The 25,388-nt window shown below is 49.3% G+C and overlaps 1 protein-coding gene across 3 annotated transcripts in view; it reads left to right on the top strand.

Moving 5' to 3' along the window:
- The first annotated feature begins 2,589 nt into the window (after positions 1-2,589).
- The window catches only part of LOC140389901 (2-acylglycerol O-acyltransferase 1-like), a 47,223-nt gene continuing 24,424 nt past the window's right edge, over positions 2,590-25,388 (top strand). For 2 of the 3 annotated variants that reach the window (XR_011934505.1, XM_072474532.1), the window contains exons 1-5: positions 2,593-2,777; positions 3,003-3,161; positions 14,828-15,006; positions 18,706-18,910; positions 20,877-21,051. Coding sequence is in view for 2 of the 3 variants with exons in the window: in XM_072474532.1 (XP_072330633.1) it covers positions 3,068-3,161; positions 14,828-15,006; positions 18,706-18,910; positions 20,877-21,051 (653 nt within the window). In the remaining variant the exon portion in view is untranslated. Of the gene's footprint in view, positions 2,778-3,002; positions 3,162-14,827; positions 15,007-18,705; positions 18,911-20,876; positions 21,052-25,388 lie in introns of all 3 variants that reach the window. The other variant, XM_072474533.1, reaches the window with a different exon arrangement.

The raw sequence follows: 25,388 nt of genomic DNA, 5'->3' as shown, positions 1-25,388 counted from the left end.
ACCATCCGCCTCTCCTCCACTGAGTCCAGGAGGGTCTCCAGCTCAGCATCATGGAAGCGCGGCACTGCTCTCTTTCCAGCCATGTTGGCTGCGGCGATGGGTGTGGGGGTGGGTGTGGGGGTGGAAGAATCTCTTAAGTGCGGCTGCGGCTGTGTGGCAATCATGGAACCGGTGAATCAGCCAGCGTTCCACATGATAAGTGTAGCGTTTCCCGTGACGCCCATGGTAGCCCCTTTGGAATGGCTGAATACATTCACCTGTCGCGCCGTTTTTGTAGCCACTTAAAATGGCCAACTCCCGATTTAAAATGGTGAATGGCAAAGGCTGATGGGAAAGTCAGCCAACAGGACAAAAACGAGCAGCTGCAGGTTGACTGTGTATTTACCTCTGGAAAGGCCTGACAAGATCGATACCAGCAACCATCAGCATAACAAAACACCAGCCATCTGCATACTAATGAGCAATCCTCGGGAACAATGAGCAACATTTAGACACATAAAGCAAAACCAGACTCTTCGGCGCCAGAAGAAGCCGACACAAAAGGAGGTGAACGACCACCTCAAGACCGCCCATCGATCAGGGAACCGCTCCAGCATTGGGGAAAATCGAACCAAGTGATTGGGACCAATCACTTGGAACCAGGTACAGGGTCCGCCCCGAAAGGCGGGAATCCCCTGGGGACTATAAGAATTGAGCCCCAAGTTCAAGGCGCTCTCTTCCACCTCTCTTCAACCGCTTCCAGCTCTTCCTCAGCTCCAACTCTTCAACAGCCGCTCAAAACTGTAAGTCTTACTTCAACGCTCGCTACGAGATAGGCGCTCCTAGCTACCAATCTGTACCAACTTCGAATCCCGCAGACTCAGAACCCGAACGAAAGGCCATTCGTTTCCCTGACCTGGTGGGCCAGTTCTAAGTTAAGTATAGGCCTGTTAGCTGTAGAAGTAGCTTAGACATAGAATTTGTACATGAGTAGTGATTACTGTGTACAATAAATGTGCTTTGATTTAAATCTTACTAAGCGGTGTCTTGGATTATTGATCATTACTCGGACATGAACCACGTGGCGGTATCATAAGGATACCTGGCGACTCAAGAGCAAAGGTGATAAAACAGAGCAATTAAACTAAGGCAAAATTAGCAACATTGTAAAAGTCCACACTTTTCACGACAGCGGCAGCACTTAGTCTCAGAAACGGAGAATCCAGCCCCTGAATTTTGGAATTCAATGTGTAGGGTTTCATTTGCAGGTTTTATTGAACTAAATTACATAGCTGAATAGTTTAATTGTGAAGTATTCAATGAGGACATTAGTGTAAAAAGCGGCATCACATTTCACAGGTTACATTTTAGTACCAACTTTATCCAGCACGTTACTTGGAAACCCACTTTGTTTTTTGTATAGCATTGTTGCCAGCAACGTGTGTTGTTTGCTCGCAGTTCCTCCAAACTGATGACTTGAATAGCTTAAACATTGTTCATCCTGTTGCTTATTGATCAGCACACTGTCATCTGTGCCTTTCCAAATGTACAATTATAAAGTAATCAAAAAATTTGAAAAAGATAAATAATTGAAGATCAAAAATCCCTAAGAGGAAGTTTCCCAGCTTCAACCTTTGCTGGACACCTGCCCTCACATACAAACTCCCCCAACACACACTCCCCCTCCCCAACACACACACACACAAAACTCCCCCACAACACACACACACACTCCCCAACACACACACACTCCCCCACAACACCCACCCATAACACACACTCCCCAACAACACACACAGCCATAACACACTCCCCCACAACACACACACTCCCCCTGCCCAACACACACACACACACTCACCCACAACACACACACTCCCCAACACACACATACCCTCACAACACACTCCCCCACAACACACTCCCCACGCCACAAACCACCCCCCCAACACCCCCCCACAACACACTCACACTCCCCCACAACTCACACAGCCCACATCACTCCCCCACTCCACAACAGTCCCCCCACACAACCCCCAAAACACATTCCCCACCACACACACTCCGCACAACACACAGACTCCCCACGACACACACACTCCCCCACAACTCACACGCCCCATAACCCTCCCCCCACAACACACACACACCCAACACACACACACACACTCCCGACCCCAAGCAACCCCCCACCCCACAACACATTCCTCTCCCCAACAACACATACACCCGCCACGACACACACATTGCCCCACAACATACGCAGACTATAAGTTAACTGATTTATGTCAACAAAGATCTGAGAGAATTATATCTGTATCCCTCACAGTCTATAGTCTTAGAGGAAAAGGAGAAATGCTGGAACTGAACAAGTTGTCAACATCTGTCTGGAGAAAGTGAACATTTCAGGTATATCCCACCGCTCATCGCAGACAGTTGAAATGTTACTTTCTCAACTCGCTCTTCACATGTTAGTTAACTCATCTGCTTTACCTCTCCAAGACATCTGGGGGTGGAGTGGGGGGGGGGGGGGGGGGGCGGGGGATGTTTCAGATTTTCAGCATTTTATTCAGAAAATAGGAAGTTTGGCTCCTCCTATTGTTCCTTCCAGAATCTCCCTCCCCCCGGAGTAAAAGAACGCCACGTTTATCAAATAAAGCCAGTTGCGACCAGGAGATGATGAAACTTCAGGGAAGTAACTTCTCCCGATTCGAAGATTTTAGAGCAGTGATCGGTTTCACAGAAGGACGACATCAACCCGTCCCTTTAGAAACACACTGGGAGACGCCGGTGGGGGGGTAAGTTACAGGCTTTCTCGGTCTGAAAGGGTCTGCAATTTTTGTTTACAAGTTGAGAGAGAGGGAGGGAAAGAGAGAGACAGAACTGCATGAACTGCATAGGGAACTGGTTGGTGTGTGTGGTAACAAGTTAAAATGATAGGAAATGGGTGTTGGCTGTTAGGCTTCTTCTGGACTGAGCGGACACAAGGAAATATTTGATGCATATTGCTAACTGCCTTTCAGATCTGTGAGGGAGCCTTGCAGTCATTCCAAAGAGTTCCTCGTTGGGGCTCCTCGCAGCTGCTAACATGAAGATCGAGTTTGCACCTATTAATATCCCTCTGAGGAGGAGGGCCCAGACGTTCGCCGTTCTCCAGTGGATCATTACCTTTCTGTTCTTAGGTAATGTTTGCTCATTTTAACTGCGGAATATTCTGCAAAGAATCGGGGTGTTTAAATGGAAGAAAGGTACCGAGGTACCACGCCTCGGCGCGTACCTCGGCGCTTCTTCAGCGAATTTTGGAATGTGGTTACAGCTGCCCAGTCTGTACACTAGCAGAGCGAACAGAAAGGGCAGCAGAAGTGGACACACATCCGCTATCTTTCCGTGCCACCCCCGTGCCCAGAAATGAGTGGGCGCTGATTTAAAACGTTTACAAACTCTATGTGGAGAAAAGTGCATCGTTCCAAATTTACTATTTTCAAATTGATTTCTGGCGAAACCATCTAATAGCCTCAACGAGTTGTTGGGGGAGGTGGGTTTAGGTGGATTGGCCATGCTAAATTATTCTTAGTGTCCAAAAAAGGTTAGGAGGGGTTATTGGGTTAAGGGGATAGGGTGAAAGTGAGGGCTTAAGTGGGTCGGTGCGAATGGCCTCCTTCTGCACTGTATGTTCTATGTAATATGTTTGTTAAATGCAAATCACCAGAAGGTGGGTAGCCCATATATGTTTCTTGAAATTATCATTTTTAGGCAACAACAAAAAATTGTGTTTATATAACGCCATTAATGTAGAGGGAGCCATTTAGAACATCTAGGAGGAAGGTTGGGTGGTCAGCAGCTTAATGAGAATGGGAATTAGAATCATAGAATTGCTACATTGAGTCTGCACCGACCCTCTGAAACAGTACCCTACCTAGGCCCTATCCTCATAACCCAACCTAACCTGTACACCAAAGGACAATTTTATCATGGCCAATCCGCCTAACCTGCACATCTTTGGACTGTGGGAAGAAACCAGAGCACCCGGAGGAAACCAACGCACACACAGGGAGGAAGTGCAAACTCCACACAGACAGTTACCCAAGGGTCCCTGGCTCTGTGAGGCTGCAGTGCACTGTGCTACTGTGCCACCTTTGAGCGAGGAAAAGGTGGCCGTATGGACTGGTATTCCCCCAGAGGATCAGTGCTGAAACCACTACAGTTCACAAAATATACAAATGACATTGCGTTGATGTGGTAGTCACCACTGTTGTATTATAATGTATATATGGGTATTACGGTAAAGCCCCTGTACTACAGGTACGGGGGTAGCACCGCCAGCATTTCGTAAGCTGCTGTCAGAGGCCACACATCTCTGTGTAATAAAGCCTCGATTAAATTCTACTCTCGTCTCGTCGTAATTGGTAGTGCATCAATTTATTACACAGAGATTTTTCAGAGATGGACCTCCGCATCAAGCCGGATCGCCTGCAGCTGCATCCTCAAGCAGACAACGCCAAAAAGTACTTCCAACATTGGCTAGCTTGCTTTGAAGCATACATCGGGTCTGCGCCAGACCCAATCTCAGAAGCACAGAAGCTCCAGATTCTGTACACGCGGCTGAGCTCCAACATTTTCCCCCTCGTCCAGGATGCGCCTACCTACACAGAGGCCATGGCTCAGCAGACCAACAAGATCTACGCCAGGCACCTCCTATCCACACGGCACCAACTTCCCGGTGAGTCTGTGGAAGATTTCTGGCATGCCCTGCTCACCCTGGTGAGAGACTGTGACTGCCAGGCCATTTCGGCCACTGAACATTCAAACCTGCTAATGAGAGACCTGTTCGTTACGGGCATAGAGTCTGACTACATCTGCCAGCGCCTCTTAGAAGGGGCCAAGCTTGACCTCGCGGCGACCAAGAAACTAACACTCTTGCTCACGGTTGCCTCACGCAACGCACAGGCTTATGCCCCCGACTGCGCGGCCCCTGTGCATCGTGGACCCCGCCAGTGGCCACCCCATCATGGACCCCATTAGCGACCGCCCTCAGCCAACCCCACGCCTGCACCGCGCGGCAGACAACCAAGCCCGGGGGACCCAAGTGCTACTTCTGCGGACAGACAAAACACCCCCGGCAGCATGCCCGGTGCAGAGCGCGCTCTGCAAGGCCTGTGGAAAGGCCTCGCTGCAGTGTGCCAGGCCCGCTCAATCGCCGCTATTGTCCCGGCACCCCCACGTGCGGCCCGTGGGTGCCGCCATCTTGCTCCACTCACAACACGTGCGACCCATGAGCGCCGCCATCGTGATTGCCTCAGAACCAATGGGCACCGCCATCTTGCCTGTCCCAGGACACGTGCGGCCCGTGGGTACCGCCATCTTACCTGCCTCAGGACCCCTGCCCGTCGGGCACCTCATCGGGCCGCTCATCGCCTGCAACCGCCGCCGACCAGCTGCATCTCGCCTTGGTCACGATCGACCAGTCTCGACCGCACATCCTCGCGACCGCTTCGACAAAGGTGAAGGTCGACGGGCACGACATATCCTGCCTGCTGGACTCCGGGAGCACTGAGAGCTTCATCCACCCCGATACCGTAAGGCGCTGCTCCCTCGCGGTACACCCCGCTAACCAAATAATCTCCCTGGCCTCCAGATTCCACTCCGTGGCGATCCGGGGATACTGCATCGCAACCCTCACCGTCCAGGGCATAGAGTTCAGCGGCTTCCGGCTCTACGTCCTCCCCAACCTCTGCGCTGCCTTGCTACTCGGACTCGACCTCCAGTGCAACCTCCAGGGCCCAATCCTGAAATTTGGCGGGCCCCTACCATCCCTTACTGTATGCAGCCTCGCGACCCTTAAGGTCGACCCACCTTCCCTGTTTGCAAACCTCACCCCGGATTGCAAACCCATCGTCATCAGGAGCAGACGGTACAGCGCCCAGGACAGGAGTTTCATCAGATCTGAGGTCCAGCGGCTGCTGCGGGAAGGTATCATCGAGGCCAGCAACAGCCCCTGGAGAGCCCAAGTGGTAGTGGTGAAAACCGGGGAGAAAAACAGGATGGTCGTTGACGACAGTCAGACCATCAATCGGTACAAGCAGCTCGACGCGTACCCCCTCCCACGCATATCTGATATGGTCAATCAGATTGCACAGTACCGGGTCTTCTCGACAGTGGACCTGAAACCTGCCTACCACCAGCTCCCCATCCGTAAGGTGGACCACCCATACAATGCGTTTGAAGTAGACGGCCACCTTTACGATTTCCTTAGGGTTCCCTTCGGCATCACCAACGCGGTCTCGGTCTTCCAACGGGAGATAGACCGAATGGTTGACTGGTATGGGCTGCGGGCCATTTTCCCGTACCTGGACAACGTCACCATCTGCGGCCACAACCAGCAGGACCACGACGCTAACCTTTCCATATTTCTCCACACCGCCACACTCCTCAACCTAACTTACAACAAGGAGAAGTGTGTGTTCAGCACGAACCGATTAGCCATCCTCGGCTATGTGGTTCAGAACGGAGTTCTAGGGCCCGACCCCGATCGCATGCGCCCTCTCATGGATCTCCCCCTTCCCCACTGCCCCAAGGCCCTCAAATGATGCCTGAGGTTCTTTTCGTATTACACCCAGTGGGTCCCAAACTATGCGGACAAGGCCCGCCCACTCATTCAATCCACCGCTTTCCCACTGATGGTCGAGGCTCACCAGGCCTTCAACCGTATCAAGGCCGACATCGCCAAGGCCGCGATGCACGCGGTCGATTAGACGCTCCCCATTCAAGTCGCGAGCGATGCATCAGACGTCGCTCTGGCCGCCACCTTCAACCAGGCAGGCAGGCCCGTGGCATTCTTTTCCCCCACCCTCCATGCCTCTGAAATTCAGCACTCCTCCATCGAAAAGGAGGCCCAAGCGGTTGTTGAAGCTGTGCGACATTGGAGGAATTACCTGGCCGGCAGGAGATTCACTCTCCTCACTGACCAACGGTCAGTTGCCTTCATGTTCAACAACACACAGCGGGGCAAGATCAAAACGATAAAATCTTGAGGTGGAAGATCGAGCTCTCCACCTACAATTACGAGATTTTGTATCGCCGCGGTAAGTTCAACGAGCCCCCCGATGCCCTGTCCTGAGGTACATGTGCCAGCGCACAAGTGGACCGACTTCGGACCTTGCATGACGATCTCAGTCACCCGGGAGTCACCCGCTTTTACCACTTCATTAAGGCCCGCAATCTGCCTTACTCCATCGAGGAAGTCAGGGCTATCACCAGAGACTGCCAGGTCTGCGCGGAGTGTAAACTGCACTTCTACTGGCCAGACCATGCGCACCTGGTTAAGGCCTCCAGCCCCTTTGAACGCCTCAGGGTGGACTTCAAAGGGCCCCTCCACCGACCGCTACACGTACTTTCCTAATGTGGTCGACGAGTATTCCCGATTCCCCTTCGCCGTCCCATGCCCCGATATGACTTCTGCCACCATCATCAAAGCCCTCAACACCATTTTCGATCTGGTCGATTTCCCCGCCTATGTCCACAGCGACCGAGGATCCTCATTTATGAGGGCGGAGCTGCGCCAGTACCTGCTCAACAGGGGCATTGCCTCAAGCAGGACGACAAGCTACAACCCAGGGGAAACGGGCAGGTGGAGCGGGAGAATGGGACGGTCTAGAGGGCCATCCAGCTGACCCTATGGTCCAGAAATCTCCCGGCCTCCCGCTCGCAGGAGGTCCTCCCCAATGCACTTCACTCCATTTGGTCGCTCCTTTGCACCGCGACCGATGAAATCCCCCATGAACGTCTCTTTGTCTTCCCCAGGATGTCCGGGGTTTTGCTCCCAACGTGGCTGGCAGCTCCAGGACCCTTTCTCCTCCGCAAGCACGTGCGGCTCCAGAAGGCGGACCCGTTGGTTGAGAGTACAGCTACTGCATGCGAACCCACAGTACGCCTACATAGCGTACCCTGATGGCCGCCAAGACACACTCTCCCTCAGGGATCTGGCATTAGCTGGGTCACCCCACCCCCCCCGTGCCCCGACGCCACCCTCCCCTCCCCCGGTGCACCCCACCGCAGCCCCCGCTCCAGGACAATCCGTCCTCCCCTTGCTCCCACCCGGGGATGAAGAGGATTTTGACACGCTCCCGGAGCCTCCGAAGACCAAGCTGATGCCTGAGTCGCCACCAGCACTGCGGCGCTCTCAACGACAGATCAAGGCGCCCGATCGTCTAAATTTGTAACCTTCTCTGTAATTTTAAAACCAATCTGTATGTATATGGTTTTCCACCACCCCCGCTGGACTCATTTTTAACAGGGGGTGAATGTGGTAGTCACCACTGTTGTATTATATTGTATGTATTGTATATATGGGTATTACGGTAAGGCCCCTGTACTACAGGTACGGGGATAGATTCCTGCCTGCTGGCTCCGCCCAGTGTGCTCTCCGAACAGCAGTCATTTTGTAAGCTGCTGTAGGAGGCCACACATCTCTGTGTAATAAAGCCTCAATTATATTCTACTCTCGTTTCGTCGTAATTGATAGTGCATCAGTTGGGTATCACTATCTGCAGACAGTCTAATTAAAGAGCAAGCTCACTGTGAGGAAGATTGCATGTCACTTCAGGATGAATTGATTGGCTCTCCTACCTTTCAATCCCTACTTAGAAACCTTCATGGAAACCAAGGCAAACTGCTCATTTATTATCTCAGACATTTCTTCAACCTTCACAATAAATTTCCCTTTCTCATCTCTAACCATCTCTACCTTTTGTTTGGTATATGTTTATAACATGCTTTACTATTTCCCTTTATGCCAACTGTCAGTCTTCATTAATACCTCCTATTAGCTTTCCTGTTCTCCCAATATGTTCCCTCTGGAATGTAGGCTCATGTTCTCATATCTTTGTTGCCAGCCCATCAACAGGGATGGGGGGATAATGGCACAAGAGTGAGATTTAACATAATGACTAACTTACATCTGTGTGCCTTAATGTGATTATCCCCTGCTGTCCAAGTCTTCTTTATCTTGGCCATGTGTCCCAGTCTGCATACTTGTTCCAGTTCACATTAGGCTGACTTCCCATGGTGTGATTTTTGAAGCTTGCCTTTTATGTCCAATAATTATTGGAGTAAAACTAATTAGGAGAGATTTTCCTGGGTCTTTGCCCAGGCACACTTGATTGCTTAGGAAGAACAAATATCAGAAGTTTAAATGGATCAGAGTATACACATGCAAATTTAGCCTGCCCCTTAGACAGGGAAATACTGCTTCACACACTATTATGCTCTTGTCCTTGTAAAATAACACATCTTCAACTTTTCATAAACTGTCCCATGCAAGATCCACTGGTATTGTAATAAGAAGGTATATCATTGAACATCAACATCATTGTTAATTTCAGATGCAATGCAATCTTAAAGTTCTTCATGTTGGAGTTAAACATTGAGTAGAACTTTCCACTTTACATTTCCCTGGATAAGTAAAAAAAAACTCTAAATAACCTAAGGCTCTGGTTACTTAACAACTAAACTTTCTGGTGTTAAAGGGTCACTGGTCCACCTTAGCAGTATAATAATTTATTCAGCAATATATTGTATGGCATTTATAAGAAACTTCCATCAATTAATAGGGAGATTGTTCCAAGAATAATACCAGGAGACCAGTAGAGCCCCAAGTTCAGGGCTAATTTGTGTATTAATGGAAAATGAACCATACTAGCATTTGATAAATGTTAGATCCGGCTGGAAAACAATTATAAGTAGAGAAAAGTTTATTGGGCACACAATAATGGTTTTTGAGCAAACAACCGGATTGCATATGAAGAATATTTAATGATAATAGTTATCTAATAGTAGGTTCAGATCTGTACTTGACACTTTTTGTGGAAAAGTGCTGAGTGGTACTTTTTTTACTCCATTTACTGATATAAAATGGATATTTCATAACAGCTACTAGCCTATTCTGTATTTATGCATGTAACATTAAATAAGCTCAAATCAAAACCATTGAACATTCAAAAACTTGAGCTGACACACTAGTGCAGTCGTATTAAGGGAGTGCTGCCTTGTGGAGGTGCCATCCTGTAGATGTTAGTTAAGCTGAGGCCCCATCTGTCTTCTAAGCGGATGTAAAAGATCCAATGGCAGTGTTTTGAAGAACAACGGGGAGATATCCTTGGTGTCCTTGATAAATATTTAGCCCTCAACCAACCCCATTAAAAACAGATGATCTGGTCATTACATTATAACCCTGCTGTCTCTGGGTCCTTGCTGTGTGCAAATTGATACCCGTCTTTCCTACATTACAATAGTGGCTGCACTTCCTTGGTATTTTATTAGCTGTAAAATACTTTAGGAATTCTGAGGTCCTGAAAGATGCTACAAAAATGTGAGTTCTTATTTTTGTGATACTGTAGTTGAGAAATTGTATCGTGCGAAGTGCCCCCCAACCAGGCTGATCACCTGGAATGTTAGAGGGTTAAACGGGCCAGTGAAGAGGGCGCGTGTGTTTGCGCATCTGCGTGTTCTGAAGGCGGACATAGTCTTGCTGCAGGAGTTGCACCTGAAAGTGGCAGACCAGGTTAAGTTTCGGAAGGGCTGGTTCAGTCAGGTCTTTCATTCGGGGCTTGATTCTACGACGAGGGGGGTTGCGATCCTGATTGATAAAAGGGTACAATTTGAGGCAGAGGGCACAGTCGTGGATGGGGGTGGCAGGTTCGTTATGGTGAGCGGTAAGCTCGAAGGGGTGAGAGTAGTCCTGGTCAGTGTGTATGCCCCTAATTGGGACGATGTGGATTTTATTAGGAGGATGCTAGGAAAGATCCCTGACTTGGACTCGCGTAAGCTGATCATGGGCAGGGACTTTAATCCAGTCCTGGACCCGAGCCTGGACCGGTCATGTTCAAGAACGGGCAGGTTGCCAGCGATGGCAAAGGAACTGAGAGAATTCATGGAGCAAACGGGGGGAGCAGATCCGTGGAGATTTAGCCGGCCGACGGCGAGGGAGTTCTCGTACTACTCCCACGTCCACAAGGTGTATTCCCAAATTGACTACTTTGTTGTGAGTAGGGACCTGCTGGCCAGAATGGTGGGGGCAGAATATTCGGCAATTGCCATATTGGACCATGCTCCGCACTTTGTAGACCTGCAGTTTTGTAAGGACAGCTTTCAGCGCCCACCATGGAGGCTGGAAGTTGGACTACTTGCGGATGAGGCGGTGTATGAGAGGCTGAGGAAATGCATGCAGAATTACCTACAGGTGAACGATACTGGAGAAGTCTCGGCAGCGGTGTTCTGGGAGGAGCTGAAGGCAGTGGTGAGAGGGGAGCTGATTTAAATCCGGGCGTACAGGGTAAGGACAGATAGGGCAGAGACGGACCGACTGATTAAGGAAATTCTACGGACGGACAGGAGTTACGCGGAATCCCTGAGGCCAGAGTTACTCAGAAAACGACAGAGGCTGCAGGCTGAATTTGGCATGCTGACTACAGGCAAGGCTGTAGAGCAGCTGAGAAAGGTAAAAGGCGCGGTTTATGAGCATGGGGAGAAGGCCAGTAGAATGCTTGCGCAACAACTAAAGAAGAGGGAAGCGGCTAGGGAAATAGGGAGGGTAGTGGATGGGGAAGGTAATCTAGTGGGTGACCCGACAGGTCTGAACAAGGTCTTTAGGGACTTTTCTAGGAAGCTGCACACTTCGGAACCACCCGGGGGACCGGGGGGGGGGGGGGGATATGGCGATTCCTGGACGGACTGACCTTCCCAAGAGTGGGGAGGGGGTTGGTGGACGGACTGGGGGCTCTGGTCAGGATCGAAGAGGTATTGGGGGGCCTGAAGGTCATGCATTCGGGTAAAGCCCTGGGGCCGGTGGAGTTTTACAAAAAATTTGCCGGGATAGTCGTGCCGGGTTTCTAACGAGGCAAGAGACAGAGGGAGTTTACCCCCGACGATGTCGCAGGCCACCATCTCGCTCATTCTGAAACGGGATAAGGACCCGGAGGCCTGTGGGTCATACAGGCCGATCTCTTTGATCAACGTAGATACCAAGTTACTGGCCCTTTGGCGACCAGAATTGAGGACTGTGTCCCGGATGTAATTGTGGAGACCAAACCGGGTTTGTAAAGGGGAGGCAGCTGGTGGCCAACATAAGAAGGCTGCTCAACGTGATTATGATGTCCCCGGAGAGTAGGGAGGTAGAGATAGTGGCAGCCATGGATGCTGAAAAGGCTTTTGACCGTGTCGAATGGGATTATCATAGATTATCATAGAATGTACAGTGCAGAAGGAGGCCATTCGGCCCATCGAGTCTGCACCGGCTCTTGGAAAGAGCACCCTACCCAAGGTCAACACCTCCACCCTATCCCCATAACCCAGTAACCCCACCCAACACTAAGGGCAATTTTGGACACTAAGGGCAATTTATCATGGCCAATCCACCTAACCTGCACATCTTTGGACTGTGGGAGGAAACCGGAGCCCCCGGAGGAAACGCACGCACACACAGGGAGGATGTGCAGACTCCGCACAGACAGTGACCCAAGCTGGAATCGAACCTGGTACCCTGGAGCTGTGAAGCAATTGTGCAATCCACAATGCTACTGTGCTGCTTATCTGTGGGAGGTACTAGGACGGTTCGGATTCGGGGCGGAGTTCAACGACTGGGTTAGGCTATTGTATCAGGCCTCAGAGGCGAGTGTAAGGACGAACAGGACGACATCGGACTACTTTAAACTGCACCGTGGGACAAGACAGGACTGCCCTCTCTCTCTACTGCTGTTTGCCCTGGCCATAGAGCCGCTGGCAGTTGCACTGAGAGCTTCTAGGAGCTGGAAAGGGCTGGTCCGGGGGGGCGGGGGAGTGGAACATCGAGTCTCGTTATACGCAAATGATCTGCTGTTTTTGTATCAGACCCAATGGTGGGGATGGACGGTATTATGGCAACCCTGAGGGAATTTGGCCGGTTTTCCGGATACAAATTGAACATGGCTAAGAGCGAGTTTCTTGTAATTCAGGCGAGGGGGCTGGAGAGGAGGCTGAAGGGGTTGCCGTTCAGGCTAGTGGGGGAGAGTTTCCGATATTTGGGGATTCAGGTGGCACGGGACTGGGGCAAGTTGCATAGCTCAACCTGTCCCGACTGGTGGAACGAGTGAGGGAGGAGGTCCGGAGGTGGGATGCGCTCCCGCTGTCATTGGCGAGGAGGGTGTAGACTGTTAAGTTGACGATTCTCCCGCGGTTCTTGTTTGTTTTTCAGTGTCTCCCCATCTTTATCCTGCTGTCCTTTTAGAGGCTGAATAAAATTATTCTGGGATTTGTATGGGCAGAGAAGTCCCCGCGGGTGAAGAGGGTGATGCTTGAAAGGAACAGAGGAGAAGGGGGGCTGGCATTGCCGAGCTTCAGTAACTATTACTGGGCAGCCAACATAGCGATGATAAGGAAATGGGTGGTGGGTGTGGGGTCGGTTTGGAAGCGGTTGGAGGCTGCTTCGTGCAGGGGCACTAGCTTAACAGCCCTGATCACGGCGCCTCTGCCGCTTCCGCCGGCACGGTACTCCAGCCCGATAGTGGTGGCAGCTCTTCGGATCTGGGGCCAGTGGAGGAGGCATGTAGGGGAGGTAAGAGCATCGGTGTGGACCCCCAATCTGCGGTAACCACCGATTTGCCCTGGGGAACATGGACGGGGTATCGACTGTGGAGGAGGGCAGGGATTGTGAGGATGGGGGATCTGTTCGTGGAAGGGAGCTTTCCGAGCATGAGGGCGCTGGAGGAGAAGTTTGGGCTGGCGAGAGGGAACGACTTTAGATACTTACAGGTGCGGGATTTTGTAAGCAGACTGGTGCCATCCTTACCACGTCTCCCGCCGAAGGGGAGGCAGGACAGGGTAGTTTCTAGGGGAGAAGTGGGAGAAGGTAGAGTCTCAGACGTCTACAAGGAGCTAATGGCTGAGGATACGCAGATCGAGGATCTGAAGCTTAAGTGGGACGAGGAGCTCGGGGGGAGCTGGAGGACGGTGTCTGGGCAGAAGCCCTGAGCAGAGTAAACACTACCGCAGCATGCACCAGGCTCAGCCTGATCCAGTTTAAGGTCGTGCACCGGGCCCACATGACGGTGGCCCGGATGAGCAGATTCTTCGGGCTGGAGGACAAGTGTGCTAGATGCGCCGGAGGGCCGGCTAACCATGTACACATGTTCTGGTTGTGCCCTAAACTCAGGGGATATTGGCAGGGATTCGCAGATGTCATGTCCCGGGTATTGAAAACTGGGGTGGTAATGAGCCCTGAGGTGGCAATCTTTGGGGTTTCGGAGGACCGGGGAGTCCAGGAAGAGAGGGAGGCCGACGTTCTGGCCTTTGTTTCCCTGGTAGCCCGGCGACGAATACTGTTAGCATGGAGGGACTCAAAGCCCCTGAGGGCTGAGATATGGCTATCGGACATAGCGAGCTTTCTTGGCCTAGAGAAAGTCAAGTTCGCCTTGCGAGGTTCGCTACTAGGGTTCGCCCGAAGGTGGCAGCCATTTATTGACTTCTTCACAGAGGAGTAAGCGTCAGCAGGGGGGGAGGGGAGGGCAAGGGTAGAGTAGATTAGAGTAGGGGGATATTGAGGCAGGTCCTTGCGTGAACAGAGCCGTGGTTTGCACTATGTTTAATTTGTGTCTTGACTTTTTTTGTACTGTACAATGTCACTTTTTCTATATGCCTAAAATACCTCAATAAAATTGATTGTTAAAAAAAAAGAAATTGTATTGTGCATTTTGGGATCCTGACCGTCAAATAAAAAATTCCAATAGGCATTTTCCCTGGAGTTGAACATGAGTCTTAGCCATTATATGAAATACATATGAATGAATTATAGTGAGGTTCGAAATTTCTCTCCTTACAGGTCAATGCTGCCTGATTGTCTTTGTGTTGCTCATCTTTGCTGGTTACTGGTACATTGCTGTAATTTACTCTGTTTGGTTGTATCTTGACTGGGACACACCAAATCAGGGTGGAAGAAGGTCAGAGTGGGTCAGAAACTGGAGGATCTGGAGTTACTTCCGGGACTACTTTCCTGTTCACGTAAGTTGGTGCTTTATGGGGTTAACCTTTCATCGTCTGTGATATTGACCTTATTTTAGCTGAGGTCTGAACACCATGGTGAAGGCAGGTCAGAAGCTATTGGGAGGATGAAATAACTTATTAAGTAGAAATATTTCCTTCACTGGGGCAGGAGGAGCATGGGTGTTCCTCTGAGACTTGCAGAAAAGCTGTGGCTTCCCCTGCCCCATACTAATCCTTCAATGAGGCTGTCCTAAAATTCTCTTATGACTTAACTGTCAATGATGTTCTATCACACAAACTCCACTGCTGTCTAACAGCAGATGCTGCCCTCCACACGGTTCCAGGTGGTTAGCTAATCTGCAGCATGCAGATGAGGCCTGAAGAATAGAACCCTGGCCTCAAGTTTAGGTTTGCGATGGTACTTTCTGTTTATCCAACCACCCTGGATAAACCCCCCATCCTGCCCAATCCCACTTAGGATTAAAATAGACCCACAACACGAATTTGTGCTATGCGTCTGAGGTGGCAGCACGGTAGCATTGTGGATAGCACAATTGCTTCACAGCTCCAGGGTCCCAGGTTCGATTCCGGCTTGGGTCACTGTCTGTGCGGAGTCTGCACATCCTCCCCGTGTGTGCGTGCGTTTCCTCCGGGTGCTCCGGTTTCCTCCCACAGTCTAAAGATGTGCAGGTTAGGTGGATTGGCCATGATAAATTGCCCTTAGTGTCCAAAATTGCCCTTAGTGTTGGGTGGGATTACTGGGTTATGGGGATAAGGTGGAGGTGTTGACCTTGGGTAGGGTGCTCTTTCCAAGAGCCGGTGCAGACTCGATGGGCCAAATTGCCGCCTTCTGCACTGTAAATTCTATGATTCTATGATAAAGCTTGGTTCAGTAAGAGTGACTTCAAGTGAGAGATGTATGAAAGACTTGAAGTTCACATTTTTATCAATCAAATTTATATTAAGTATTTTGATGCTAAAGAAGAATCAAAACCTTAATAAATACACGCTGACTAATTTGGAAACAACCAAACAGTTTAAACTGTGAGCCACAAGGTTAATATTAGTTGAACTTGTCAGATTTTAAAGTAGATTGTTTTGTAAAATAGATGTAACATTGTCCTGTGCAGTAAAAGGAACCTATTATTCTTGTCCAAAGTATATAAACTGTCAGCAGTTGGCTCATAGCAAACAAACAAAGAACAGTACAGTACAGGAACAGGCCCTTCGGCCCTTCGGCCCTCCAAGCCCTTGCCGACCATGCTGCCCAACTAAACTACAATCTTCTACACTACCTGGGTCTGTATCCCTCTATTCCCATCCTATTTATGTATTTGTCAAGATGCCCCTTAAATGTCACTATCGTCCCTGCTTCCACCACCTCCTCCGGCAGCGAGTTCCAGGCACCCACTTCCCTTTTTTTTTAAACCTTGCCTCGTACATCTACTCTAAACCTTGCCCCCCGCACCTTAAACCTATGCCCCCTAGTAATTGACCCCTCTACCCTGGGGAAAAGCCTCTGACTATCCACTCTGTCTATGCTCCTCATAATTTTGTAGACCTCTAACAGGTCGCCCCTCAACCTCCGTCGTTCCAGTGAGAACAAACCGAGTTTATTCAACCGCTCCTCATAGCTAATGCCCTCCATACCAGGCAACATCCGGGTAATTCTCTTCTGCACACTCTCTAAAGCCTCCACATCCTCCTGGTAGAGTGGCGACCAGAATTGAACACTATACTCCAAGTGTGGCAGTTGTAGATAGATTTCTTTAGCAGGTAACCTTGCATTGTTAATCTGCATGGAGAATAATCATGAAAGTTATAACAATTGTAGAGCTGGAACAATTCTTATTTTCTTTAAATTCACATAACAATCGTAACTTGAATGAATTAGTGGTATACATGTTGCAAAAGAATAATGAAGAAAATTAAAAATAAAATCAAGATATTGAACTGGTCTATATCCTCCACTTTTCAAAATAAAGTACCTTTGACCTGAATAAAGAAAACTCGTTTTCAAATTAGACAGTCACTGACATTGAATGCTTAATTAATGCTGTAGTTAAAGTAGAACATGTTAGTCACCACAATGTATTATGGGGGTACAGGAGATGCTACTGCGGTGTAGTTTGTGAAGCTAATTATTACAGTGAGAGTAAAGCCTTCTGTTTTATGGGCTGGGCAGGTGCTAGTTCTTGTTCTTTTATCTTAAAGCCCTTTGGCAATAGTTCAGTGCCATGTAAATTCAGGTGAGGAAGTGTGACTATGCATAACAGAGGCTTTTATGTGACCAAGCAAGTACAGTTGTTATGCCTCTCTGTTTATGATTGCTACATGATGGCTGCAAACATTGCCTTTCATTGATATGGGCGGATTTAATAAGATGAGGCATTCAATGCCAACTGTTCATCAGTGCTCTACTACTGTGCTGTTAAGAAGGAACCTGCAGTCCTTATATAGTCTTATCTGTATATTATTCCAATCCCACACTCTTAATTGCCCTCTAATGTGGCCTACCAGGCCGACCAAATAAAAGCAAATGTTTCTTTTCCTTTTGTTCAATTTTTATTATAATTATATTCACTAATCTCATTTTAAAAATAAATTTAAAGGGCCCAATTCTTTTCTTTTCCCAATTAAGGGGCAATATAGCATGACCAATTTGCCTACCCCTGCACATCTTTGGACTGTGGGGGTGAAACCCACGCAAACACGATGAGAATGTGCAAACTCCACACGGACAGTGACCCAGGGTCGGGATCGAACCCGGGTCCTCGGTGCCATGAGGCAGCAGTGCTAACCACTGCGCCACCGTGACGCCCTATATTCACTAATCTCAAGAGTCATTATTCTCAAATCAATTTCTTACATTTCCATGTTCTTGATCTGCATGTACAAAACAAGTCTGTGACCAGTGGTATGAGCTGCCAACATTGATTCAGGCAAGATTTGAACCATAGCCCTAGTGGTGAAAAAAAATTAACCTGCTGTACCACAGAGTTCCCAATATTATATTATTTTCACACCATTAAGATTTTTAAAAATTGCCTGCAATATTTTCTATCATACTAATTTTGAGTTTAACAGGCAGCACAGTGGCACAGTGGTTAGCATTGCTGCCTTACGGTGCTGAGGTCCCAGGTTCGATCCCGGCTCTGGGTCACTGTCCGTGTGGAGTTTGCGCATTCTCCCCGTGTTTGCGTGGGTTTCACCCCACAGCCCAAAGATGTGCAGGGTAGGTGGATTGGCCACGCTAAATTGCCCCTTAATTGGAAAAAATGAATTGGATACTCTAAATTTATATTTAAAATAACAAAATTTTGAGTTGAATTTAAAGTCTTCTTCATGACCTGTACTGAAATCTGCTCCAAATTTGTTTTTTGTTTTTTAAATTTTTCCAATTAAGGGCCAATTCACCTATCCTGCACATTTTTGGGTTGTGGGTGTGAGACCACGCAGACACGGGGAGAATGTGCAAACACCACACGGACAGTCACCCGGGGCCGGGATTGAATTTGGGTCCTCAGTGCCGTGAGGTAGCAGTGCCCCACCGTGCCGCCACAAATTTGTTTTTGTCGCATTTCTCTTTTTCTCCTGTATTAGTTAATGCTGTTTTTTATATTCTGAAGCATTTACCATTCTGCTTGTTGAAACCATCTTATATTAGTATTTATAGTCGATATAGTTGATTTGATTCTCATTTATTTCCAATACAAGCTGGTGAAAACAACAGACCTGGATCCACAATACAACTATCTGTTTGGATTTCATCCTCATGGAGTGCTAGCAGCTGGAGCTTTTGGAAACTTTTGCAGTGAGGCTACAGGCTTTGGGAAGCTGTTTCCAGGGTTGACGTCGTATCTGTGCATACTGGCATTATGGTTCAAGGTTCCTTTTTACAGGGATTACATCATGTTTGCAGGTAATAGTTGAAATGACTTGTTTTTGTTCTCAAAGACTTGCAATCCCCAGTTTCATGTCACAACTTGAAGTGGCAACCTGAATTTATAAATCACCAACACTGATAATCAAAATGTGGAAAGGGGCAACCAAAGTAATTGCAGATATATGTTTATCTTCCATTCCCTTAAGCCTTCCCGCAGTTCTGTACAGTGAATGCTTGACTTTCTGCTCTGCTTGCTAAGGTATCCTCTCATTAGAAAATCGGCAACATTTGGTGTGAGGCAGCAACTGCAAGACTGGCAAGATAGGTGGAAGTGACAAGAGGGGGGTTAAAAATTCAAGAGTGGAAAGATCGACCCCAACCAGCATCCAGCTCGCCCAATTCCAGTTTTAACAGAGAAGGGATGGAGGGTGGCCAACTAACTGGCTCTCCAGAGTTGGTCCGTAATTTAAATATTTCAATGACTCAAATATTTGCTGTGCTTTACAGTTTACGTCTTCAGAGAGGTGACAGAGGCCGGGTGCCACAGGATTCCCCCTCCCGCCCCCAATAAACATTTTGCCCACTAAATTCGAACCCCTTTTCACAATCCACCTATAGCTCCTCATCACTCCACAACTCTCTATCCCTTTTCAGCTATTCAGCCCATTGTCTATGTGTGGCCCCTTTGACTCACAATCTCTCCTTCCTTCCTTACTGCTCCCCAGCTGCAGCCTGGTGGGTGGTGCAACCATCCCAACCAACCGCCAGCCTGCCCTTCCAGTTTAGATGGCTGCTGACTGAGAAACGGCGGCCAAAAGTTTAAATTAGTTCCTGCCGTTAAATTCAGGAGAGCGCTGAATTTCCCAAGCACTACACCTCCTCCCCAGCTCTGTCCTGGCTCTGTCCTGCCATTATCAGAGCAACAGTGCTCGTGACCAGTCACAGCATTGGGGTAAACGTGGAAAATTCTGTCCAGAAATTGCACTGGTTGTGCTTCAAGTTGCTAAAATTAATTTGCATAATTATACATATAACTTTCTATGAACCAGTGCAATGGGGCAGTGCAATAGAACATAATTGGTTCTTGTTTTCTCTTTCCATTAAATTTTATAGCTTGATTTGTTGATTGGTGTTGTTTTATTAATACAACTGACAGTCGGTTTATCACCACAAAGGAGCATTTTTTAATAAAGATGCCCGTCCTCCATCAGTGAGCAAACAAGATTTAAAATCATTGAAAATAACTTAAAGCAACTGTAAACTACTCACATTATGAGTTTTATTAGTCATTTTACAGCAAATTAAATAAATGTGCCTACTAGTGCCTGTGCTCCACTGCAAATAAGTGTCATTTGAAAAGCCTCTGGAGCCAATGCAACCTCTCAATTTCAACCTGGGGGTATAACCAGTTTTGTGGTCGTGGCTTGATTCAGACAAATTAAATCTTGAATCAGTGTAAAAGGTTGCAGAAAGCAGGAGCGTATAAATGTGAACGTAAACAGTTTTGGACATGGTTCTCCTGTGTTTTAAATTTCTGACATTTTGCACACATTTGGTTAATTCTCCCCGAGTTGCATTACAAATTAGATGCAAAGCAAGTGGACACAAACAAACTCACCCCCATAAATATTAACAGTTGTGCAGCACGGTGGCGCAGTGGGTTAGCACTGCGGCCGCACGGTGCCGAGGTCCCAGGTTCGATCCCGGCTCTGGGTCACTGTCCGTGTGGCGTTTGCACATTCTCCCTGTGTTTGCATGGGTTTCGCCCCCACAACACAAAAATGTGAAAGCTAGGTGGATTGGCCACACTAAATTGCCCCTTAATTGGAAAAAATGAATTGGGTACTCTAAATATTTAAAAAAATATATTAACAGTTTTGTGTCACCAATGTATCGCTTTTATTTAGGTCTGATTTTGAGGCACCCTCTATTATTACAGCGGAGACTGCTTCTTTTATTCACCCTCAATAAACAGTAAGCATTTATTTCTCTTTTGTTGCAGGTCTTGTCTCATGTGTGAAGAGCAGTGTTTCTCACGTTCTAAGCAGGAAGGGAGGTGGGAATGTGGCTGTCATTGTTATAGGTGGTGCTGAGGAATCGCTGGATGCCAGACCAGGAGCACTAAATTTGAAAATTCTTAACAGGAAAGGATTCATTAAAATGGCTATAAAATGTGGGTATGTGAACATTTTGCATGGAAAAATATTGTCCTTTAAAAATTTTTGAGCTGGTTCATGGCACTTTGTGACTCCACAAAAAAAATAGTTGACTGTTAGAATAACCTTTCACAGGGGGTGGCACTGTGGTGCTGTTGTTAGCACTGCTGCCTCACAGCGCTGAGGAGCCAGGTTCGATCCCTGCCCCGGGTCACTGTCCGTGTGGAGTTTGCACATTCTCCCCGTGTCTGCGTGGGTCTCACTCCCACAACACAAAGATGATCAGGGTAGGTGAATTGGCCGTGCTAAATTGCCCCTTAATTAGAAAAAAAGAATTGGGTACACTCGCGCTCAGGCATAATGAGGCCGGTGAATAGCGGGAGAGGCCAAAAACGGAAACCGCGCCAGGTGCCAAACAGTTTGTGATGCAACCAGCCTGCTCCCGTAAGCAAATTCGGAATCCCTCCGTAATGTGGCGAGAAACCAATTCTCACCACTTAAGCCCCATTTCCATACAATTAACCAGAGCCACCCCTTATCCAAAGGCTTCCTGCCATTCTGCGGCCTCCCCAGCAAGTGCTCACGCCGGCGCTGATTAGTACTCCTTTTCAAAAACGTGAACCTGACAGAAGGGCTTCTGTGGGGAGCTGGGGAGGTGAGTAGCTGTCTGCTTACCTTGTCCCGTGGCCTTCGATGCCCCTGGCCTCTGGGGTGGAGGGCCCGACCCACTTGTCGACGGCACATGCACAGCCATGCCGCCTTGTCCCGTGTGCTGACACCAGGATGCAACCTCTTCATCGTCAGAGAGGTGGAACCTGGGAGTGATGGTAGCCACCGTTGCCGCCCCAAGGGATGGGCCCGTGTTGGCACTCAGCACTCCCTGCCGGTCAGTGCCCATAGGGCAGTGGGGTGCACCTTGGGACGGAAGGGCAGCTGGTTTGGGCCTTGGCTGCCCCTGCATCATCTGGTTCTGCCAGCTCTGGTGGTTCCCCATAGTCCCCTCCATCGTGTTGACGCCCTCGGCGATGCTCCTCAGTGACTGGGACACATCCTCCAGTGACCGGGCCATGCGCTGCAGTGCCTCAGCCATGCCCACCTGCGACTGGGAGAAGCTACACAGTGCCTTGGCCATTCGCATCTGAGAGCGGGACATGTCCGTAGAACCCCATCAAGGTCGGCCTGGTACTGGGTAACTCCCCCAGTGAGGTAGACATACTGCCAAGACCCTCGGCCAAGGCCGTTTCTGACTGCGCGATGCCTTGGACACCTTCACTCATGGTGCCGACGTCGTACACCAGGCTCACCACTGCAGTCGCCACCCTAGCAGGGTTGGCCTCGGTGCCACTCATTGCTGGCACCATCTCCTGCATCCGTAGCCTCTGAGACTCCTCCAATCGGCTACGGATTTGCTGGAGTGATGCTGACATCTCCCTCTGAATGTTCAGGTTCGTCCTTATCATCTCCATCAGCCCCGGGTAACCCTGTTCCAGAGGCTGAGCAGCAGGCTGAGACCCAACTGGGTCCTGGGATCCAGCAGCCCTCTGACTGCTGTCTCACCTGGGGATTCCTGCCTCCACCTGATGTACATCCGCAGCAGTGTGGTGCTCACCAGATTGTGCCCCAGACGTCTGACCATTAACATTTCCCACCGAGGTCTGTGGAAGGTGGGGGTGACAGCTGTGCCGCGACTATAACAGTTGCTCTGAGGTGATTTCCCCGGAGTCCGGAGAGGGGTCTGCCCGGGATAGGCCAGCGCCGTCGGCTGGAGGACCTACGGGAGATTGGACATGTGGCCAGTGGAAGGAATGGGTCAGTCAGTAAGGCAATAACTACTCACGTTTGACAGGTCCTCCAGGTGGAGCCTGGTGGTTCCTCACCTCTGCAACGTCCATCAGCTTCTGCATTGGTAACCGCCCTGTCCTCGGCCACACCAGTCACCTCCAGGGCCCGCTCCTCGAAGGAGGTGAGGATTCTTATGTCTGACACCCCACCACCAGTCTGGGCCCTCTCCCGCCGATTATGGGAGAGCTTTTCTTGAGGGGACACAGAAAGGCAACGTTAGCCACACGGGTGGTTCATAGTTGTGAGGGGGCATGTGTGAAGGGAGAGTTGAAGGGGTGGGTGGAGGGAGTGCTGAAGGAGGAGGGGGATGGCGGGAGGGTTGGGGTCGCCTGGGGGATGCTCCCTTGGGGGGTGAACGTTGGTGTCTACTCATTTGTGTTGCTCGGTGTAGATCATTGACCTTCTTCCGACACTGGAGGCCAGTCCTCCTGGTCACACTGCCCAAGCTGACTGTTGCCGCCACCTCGTCCCAGGCAGCACTGGCTGCATTGTGGCATCCTCCGGGACCATCAGGGGAATAGGACATCCTTCCAGTCCTGGAGCCTCCCCAGGTCAGCATCCCAATCTTGGGGTTGGTTTCCTCGGCGCCATTGTTGCGAGCTGGCTGGAATTGGCTGAGCTAATGCAGCTTAAGTGTTGTTCGACGTTGTTGCGGGGGGGCTGATGAGCGCGGGGGGTCACTGAGCACGGTCCCAGTGAATCAGCTGGCGAGCCGGCATTTGGGGCGAGAAGCCTATGGACCAATTAACATTGAATAGTGTTGGTAGCCTCGCTGGGCCGAGCGCCGGGAAACTCACGGCCATTCCCGTTCGCGACAGCACATGGAATATTTTCCGGAGAATCGCGCCTAAAATGTATTTAAAGAAAGAATAACCTTTCACAGGATGTGGCCGTTGCTGGCTAAGCCAGCATTTATTGCCCATCCCAAATTGCCCATGACAGGGTGGTGGTGAGTCACTTTCTCAAACATATCCGACTGATATACGGAATTATAGAGTTCGCATTTCTTTATGTTGTATGAAGGTAAGTTGTGCTGATTGAAATAATTGAGTCTGTTTATACCTCTTGCTGTAGATGTACACTTGCTACCTGAAAAACTAACTCATTAAGATTTTGTTCTGGTTTCATTTCACTCAATGTTTTCTCGGTCTATCATTTAAGAGGCATACTTGGAATCGTGTGAAAGAAAAAAATATCCAATTCAGGTCACTATATCTCTGAGTTGTGCTATTTTATGATTAGATATTTGGCAGAGATACAGAGATGAGGCTAAACAGTATGGCCAAGATAATCTAAACAAGGCACTAATTCAAAACACTGGGCAGAATCTCACCTGGATTTGGCAAAGTGTCAGGCTGAGACAGAAAACTGGCGTGTAACTCTCTCCAGCTGCACAGACTTTTCTCGCAGAATCTTGAGCCTCTTTGCCAAAGACTGAGTGGGCGTGGTTTACGCCGTCACTCTGGTGGGCCAGGACCTCACAGAGCCGGAAACCGTCTCCAAAGAGATTGGGCAGCATCTTTAAAAGGTGCCCTGATCACCACTGTAGCCTAACGGCCCCCAGCCCGCATCACAGAGGTATCAGGGGCTCTTCCCCACCATCCCCCCCTCCCCCAACATTCATCGTTGGCAAACTCCCTCACCCCCAACATTCATCACCGGTGTCAACCCGTGTCAGGGTGCAGTGCCTGGACTGGACATGTTATTGTATCTCTCTCCCCCCCCAGGGGTATACTTACCTCTGCACCCCCCGCCCCCCCCCCCCCCACCCCCAACAGGGATCCCCTTGACTGCTTCACACCTGGCCCAACCTGTTGTAAACGGCATGGGAATATCTGGAAACGCAACCTCACGGCGAGAATCGCATTTCCCGATTCTCAAGAGATTTTTCCAGCTGTGCCGTCGATCCCACGGAAGGCAAGTGCGGGCTCAAGATTGCGGCCACTGTTGTTGATGCTAAAAGTTTGAATATATTCAAGAGGCAGCTGGATATGGCACTTGGATCAAAAGCTATGGGGCTGTTGAGTTGGATGATCAGCCATGATCGTGATGAATGGCGGAGCAGGCTCGAAGGGCCAAAAGGCTGTGGTGTTGGGTGTTCTGACACACAGATGAGCCAACACGGTTGCATATGGTACAACGCTATTTTATTTAAACTTACTATTTACAGTTTGGTCTTTGCACTCTGCACGTGGGGGTTCCCTGCTTGTGATGTTTTAACAGCTCTTTCTTGTTCCCTTCTCCCCAGACCTACTGACCACCAGGTGTCGTGCTCGTGCTTTTTATGTGGTTGGTGTTCTTGTCTGTGATTGGTTGTGGTGTTGTGTACTCTGATTTGCCTGTTAGTGTGTCCATCATGATGTGTGTGTTTGAATATCATGACATCCCCCCTTTTTACAAAGATATGTGCCTACGTGGTAATAAATATGATCGTGTCGTGAGTGCATCTAAGAGTGTGTGTGTGTCGTGTGCAGCATGTGCATATGACGGAACTATGTACATGGGGCGATGTCGGG

The sequence above is a fragment of the Scyliorhinus torazame genome, chromosome 14 (genome assembly GCF_047496885.1).
Source record: "Scyliorhinus torazame isolate Kashiwa2021f chromosome 14, sScyTor2.1, whole genome shotgun sequence".
Lineage (NCBI taxonomy): Eukaryota > Metazoa > Chordata > Chondrichthyes > Carcharhiniformes > Scyliorhinidae > Scyliorhinus > Scyliorhinus torazame.
The sequence above is the reverse complement of the archived record's forward strand: the minus strand, read 5'-3'. Positions and strand labels throughout refer to the sequence as shown.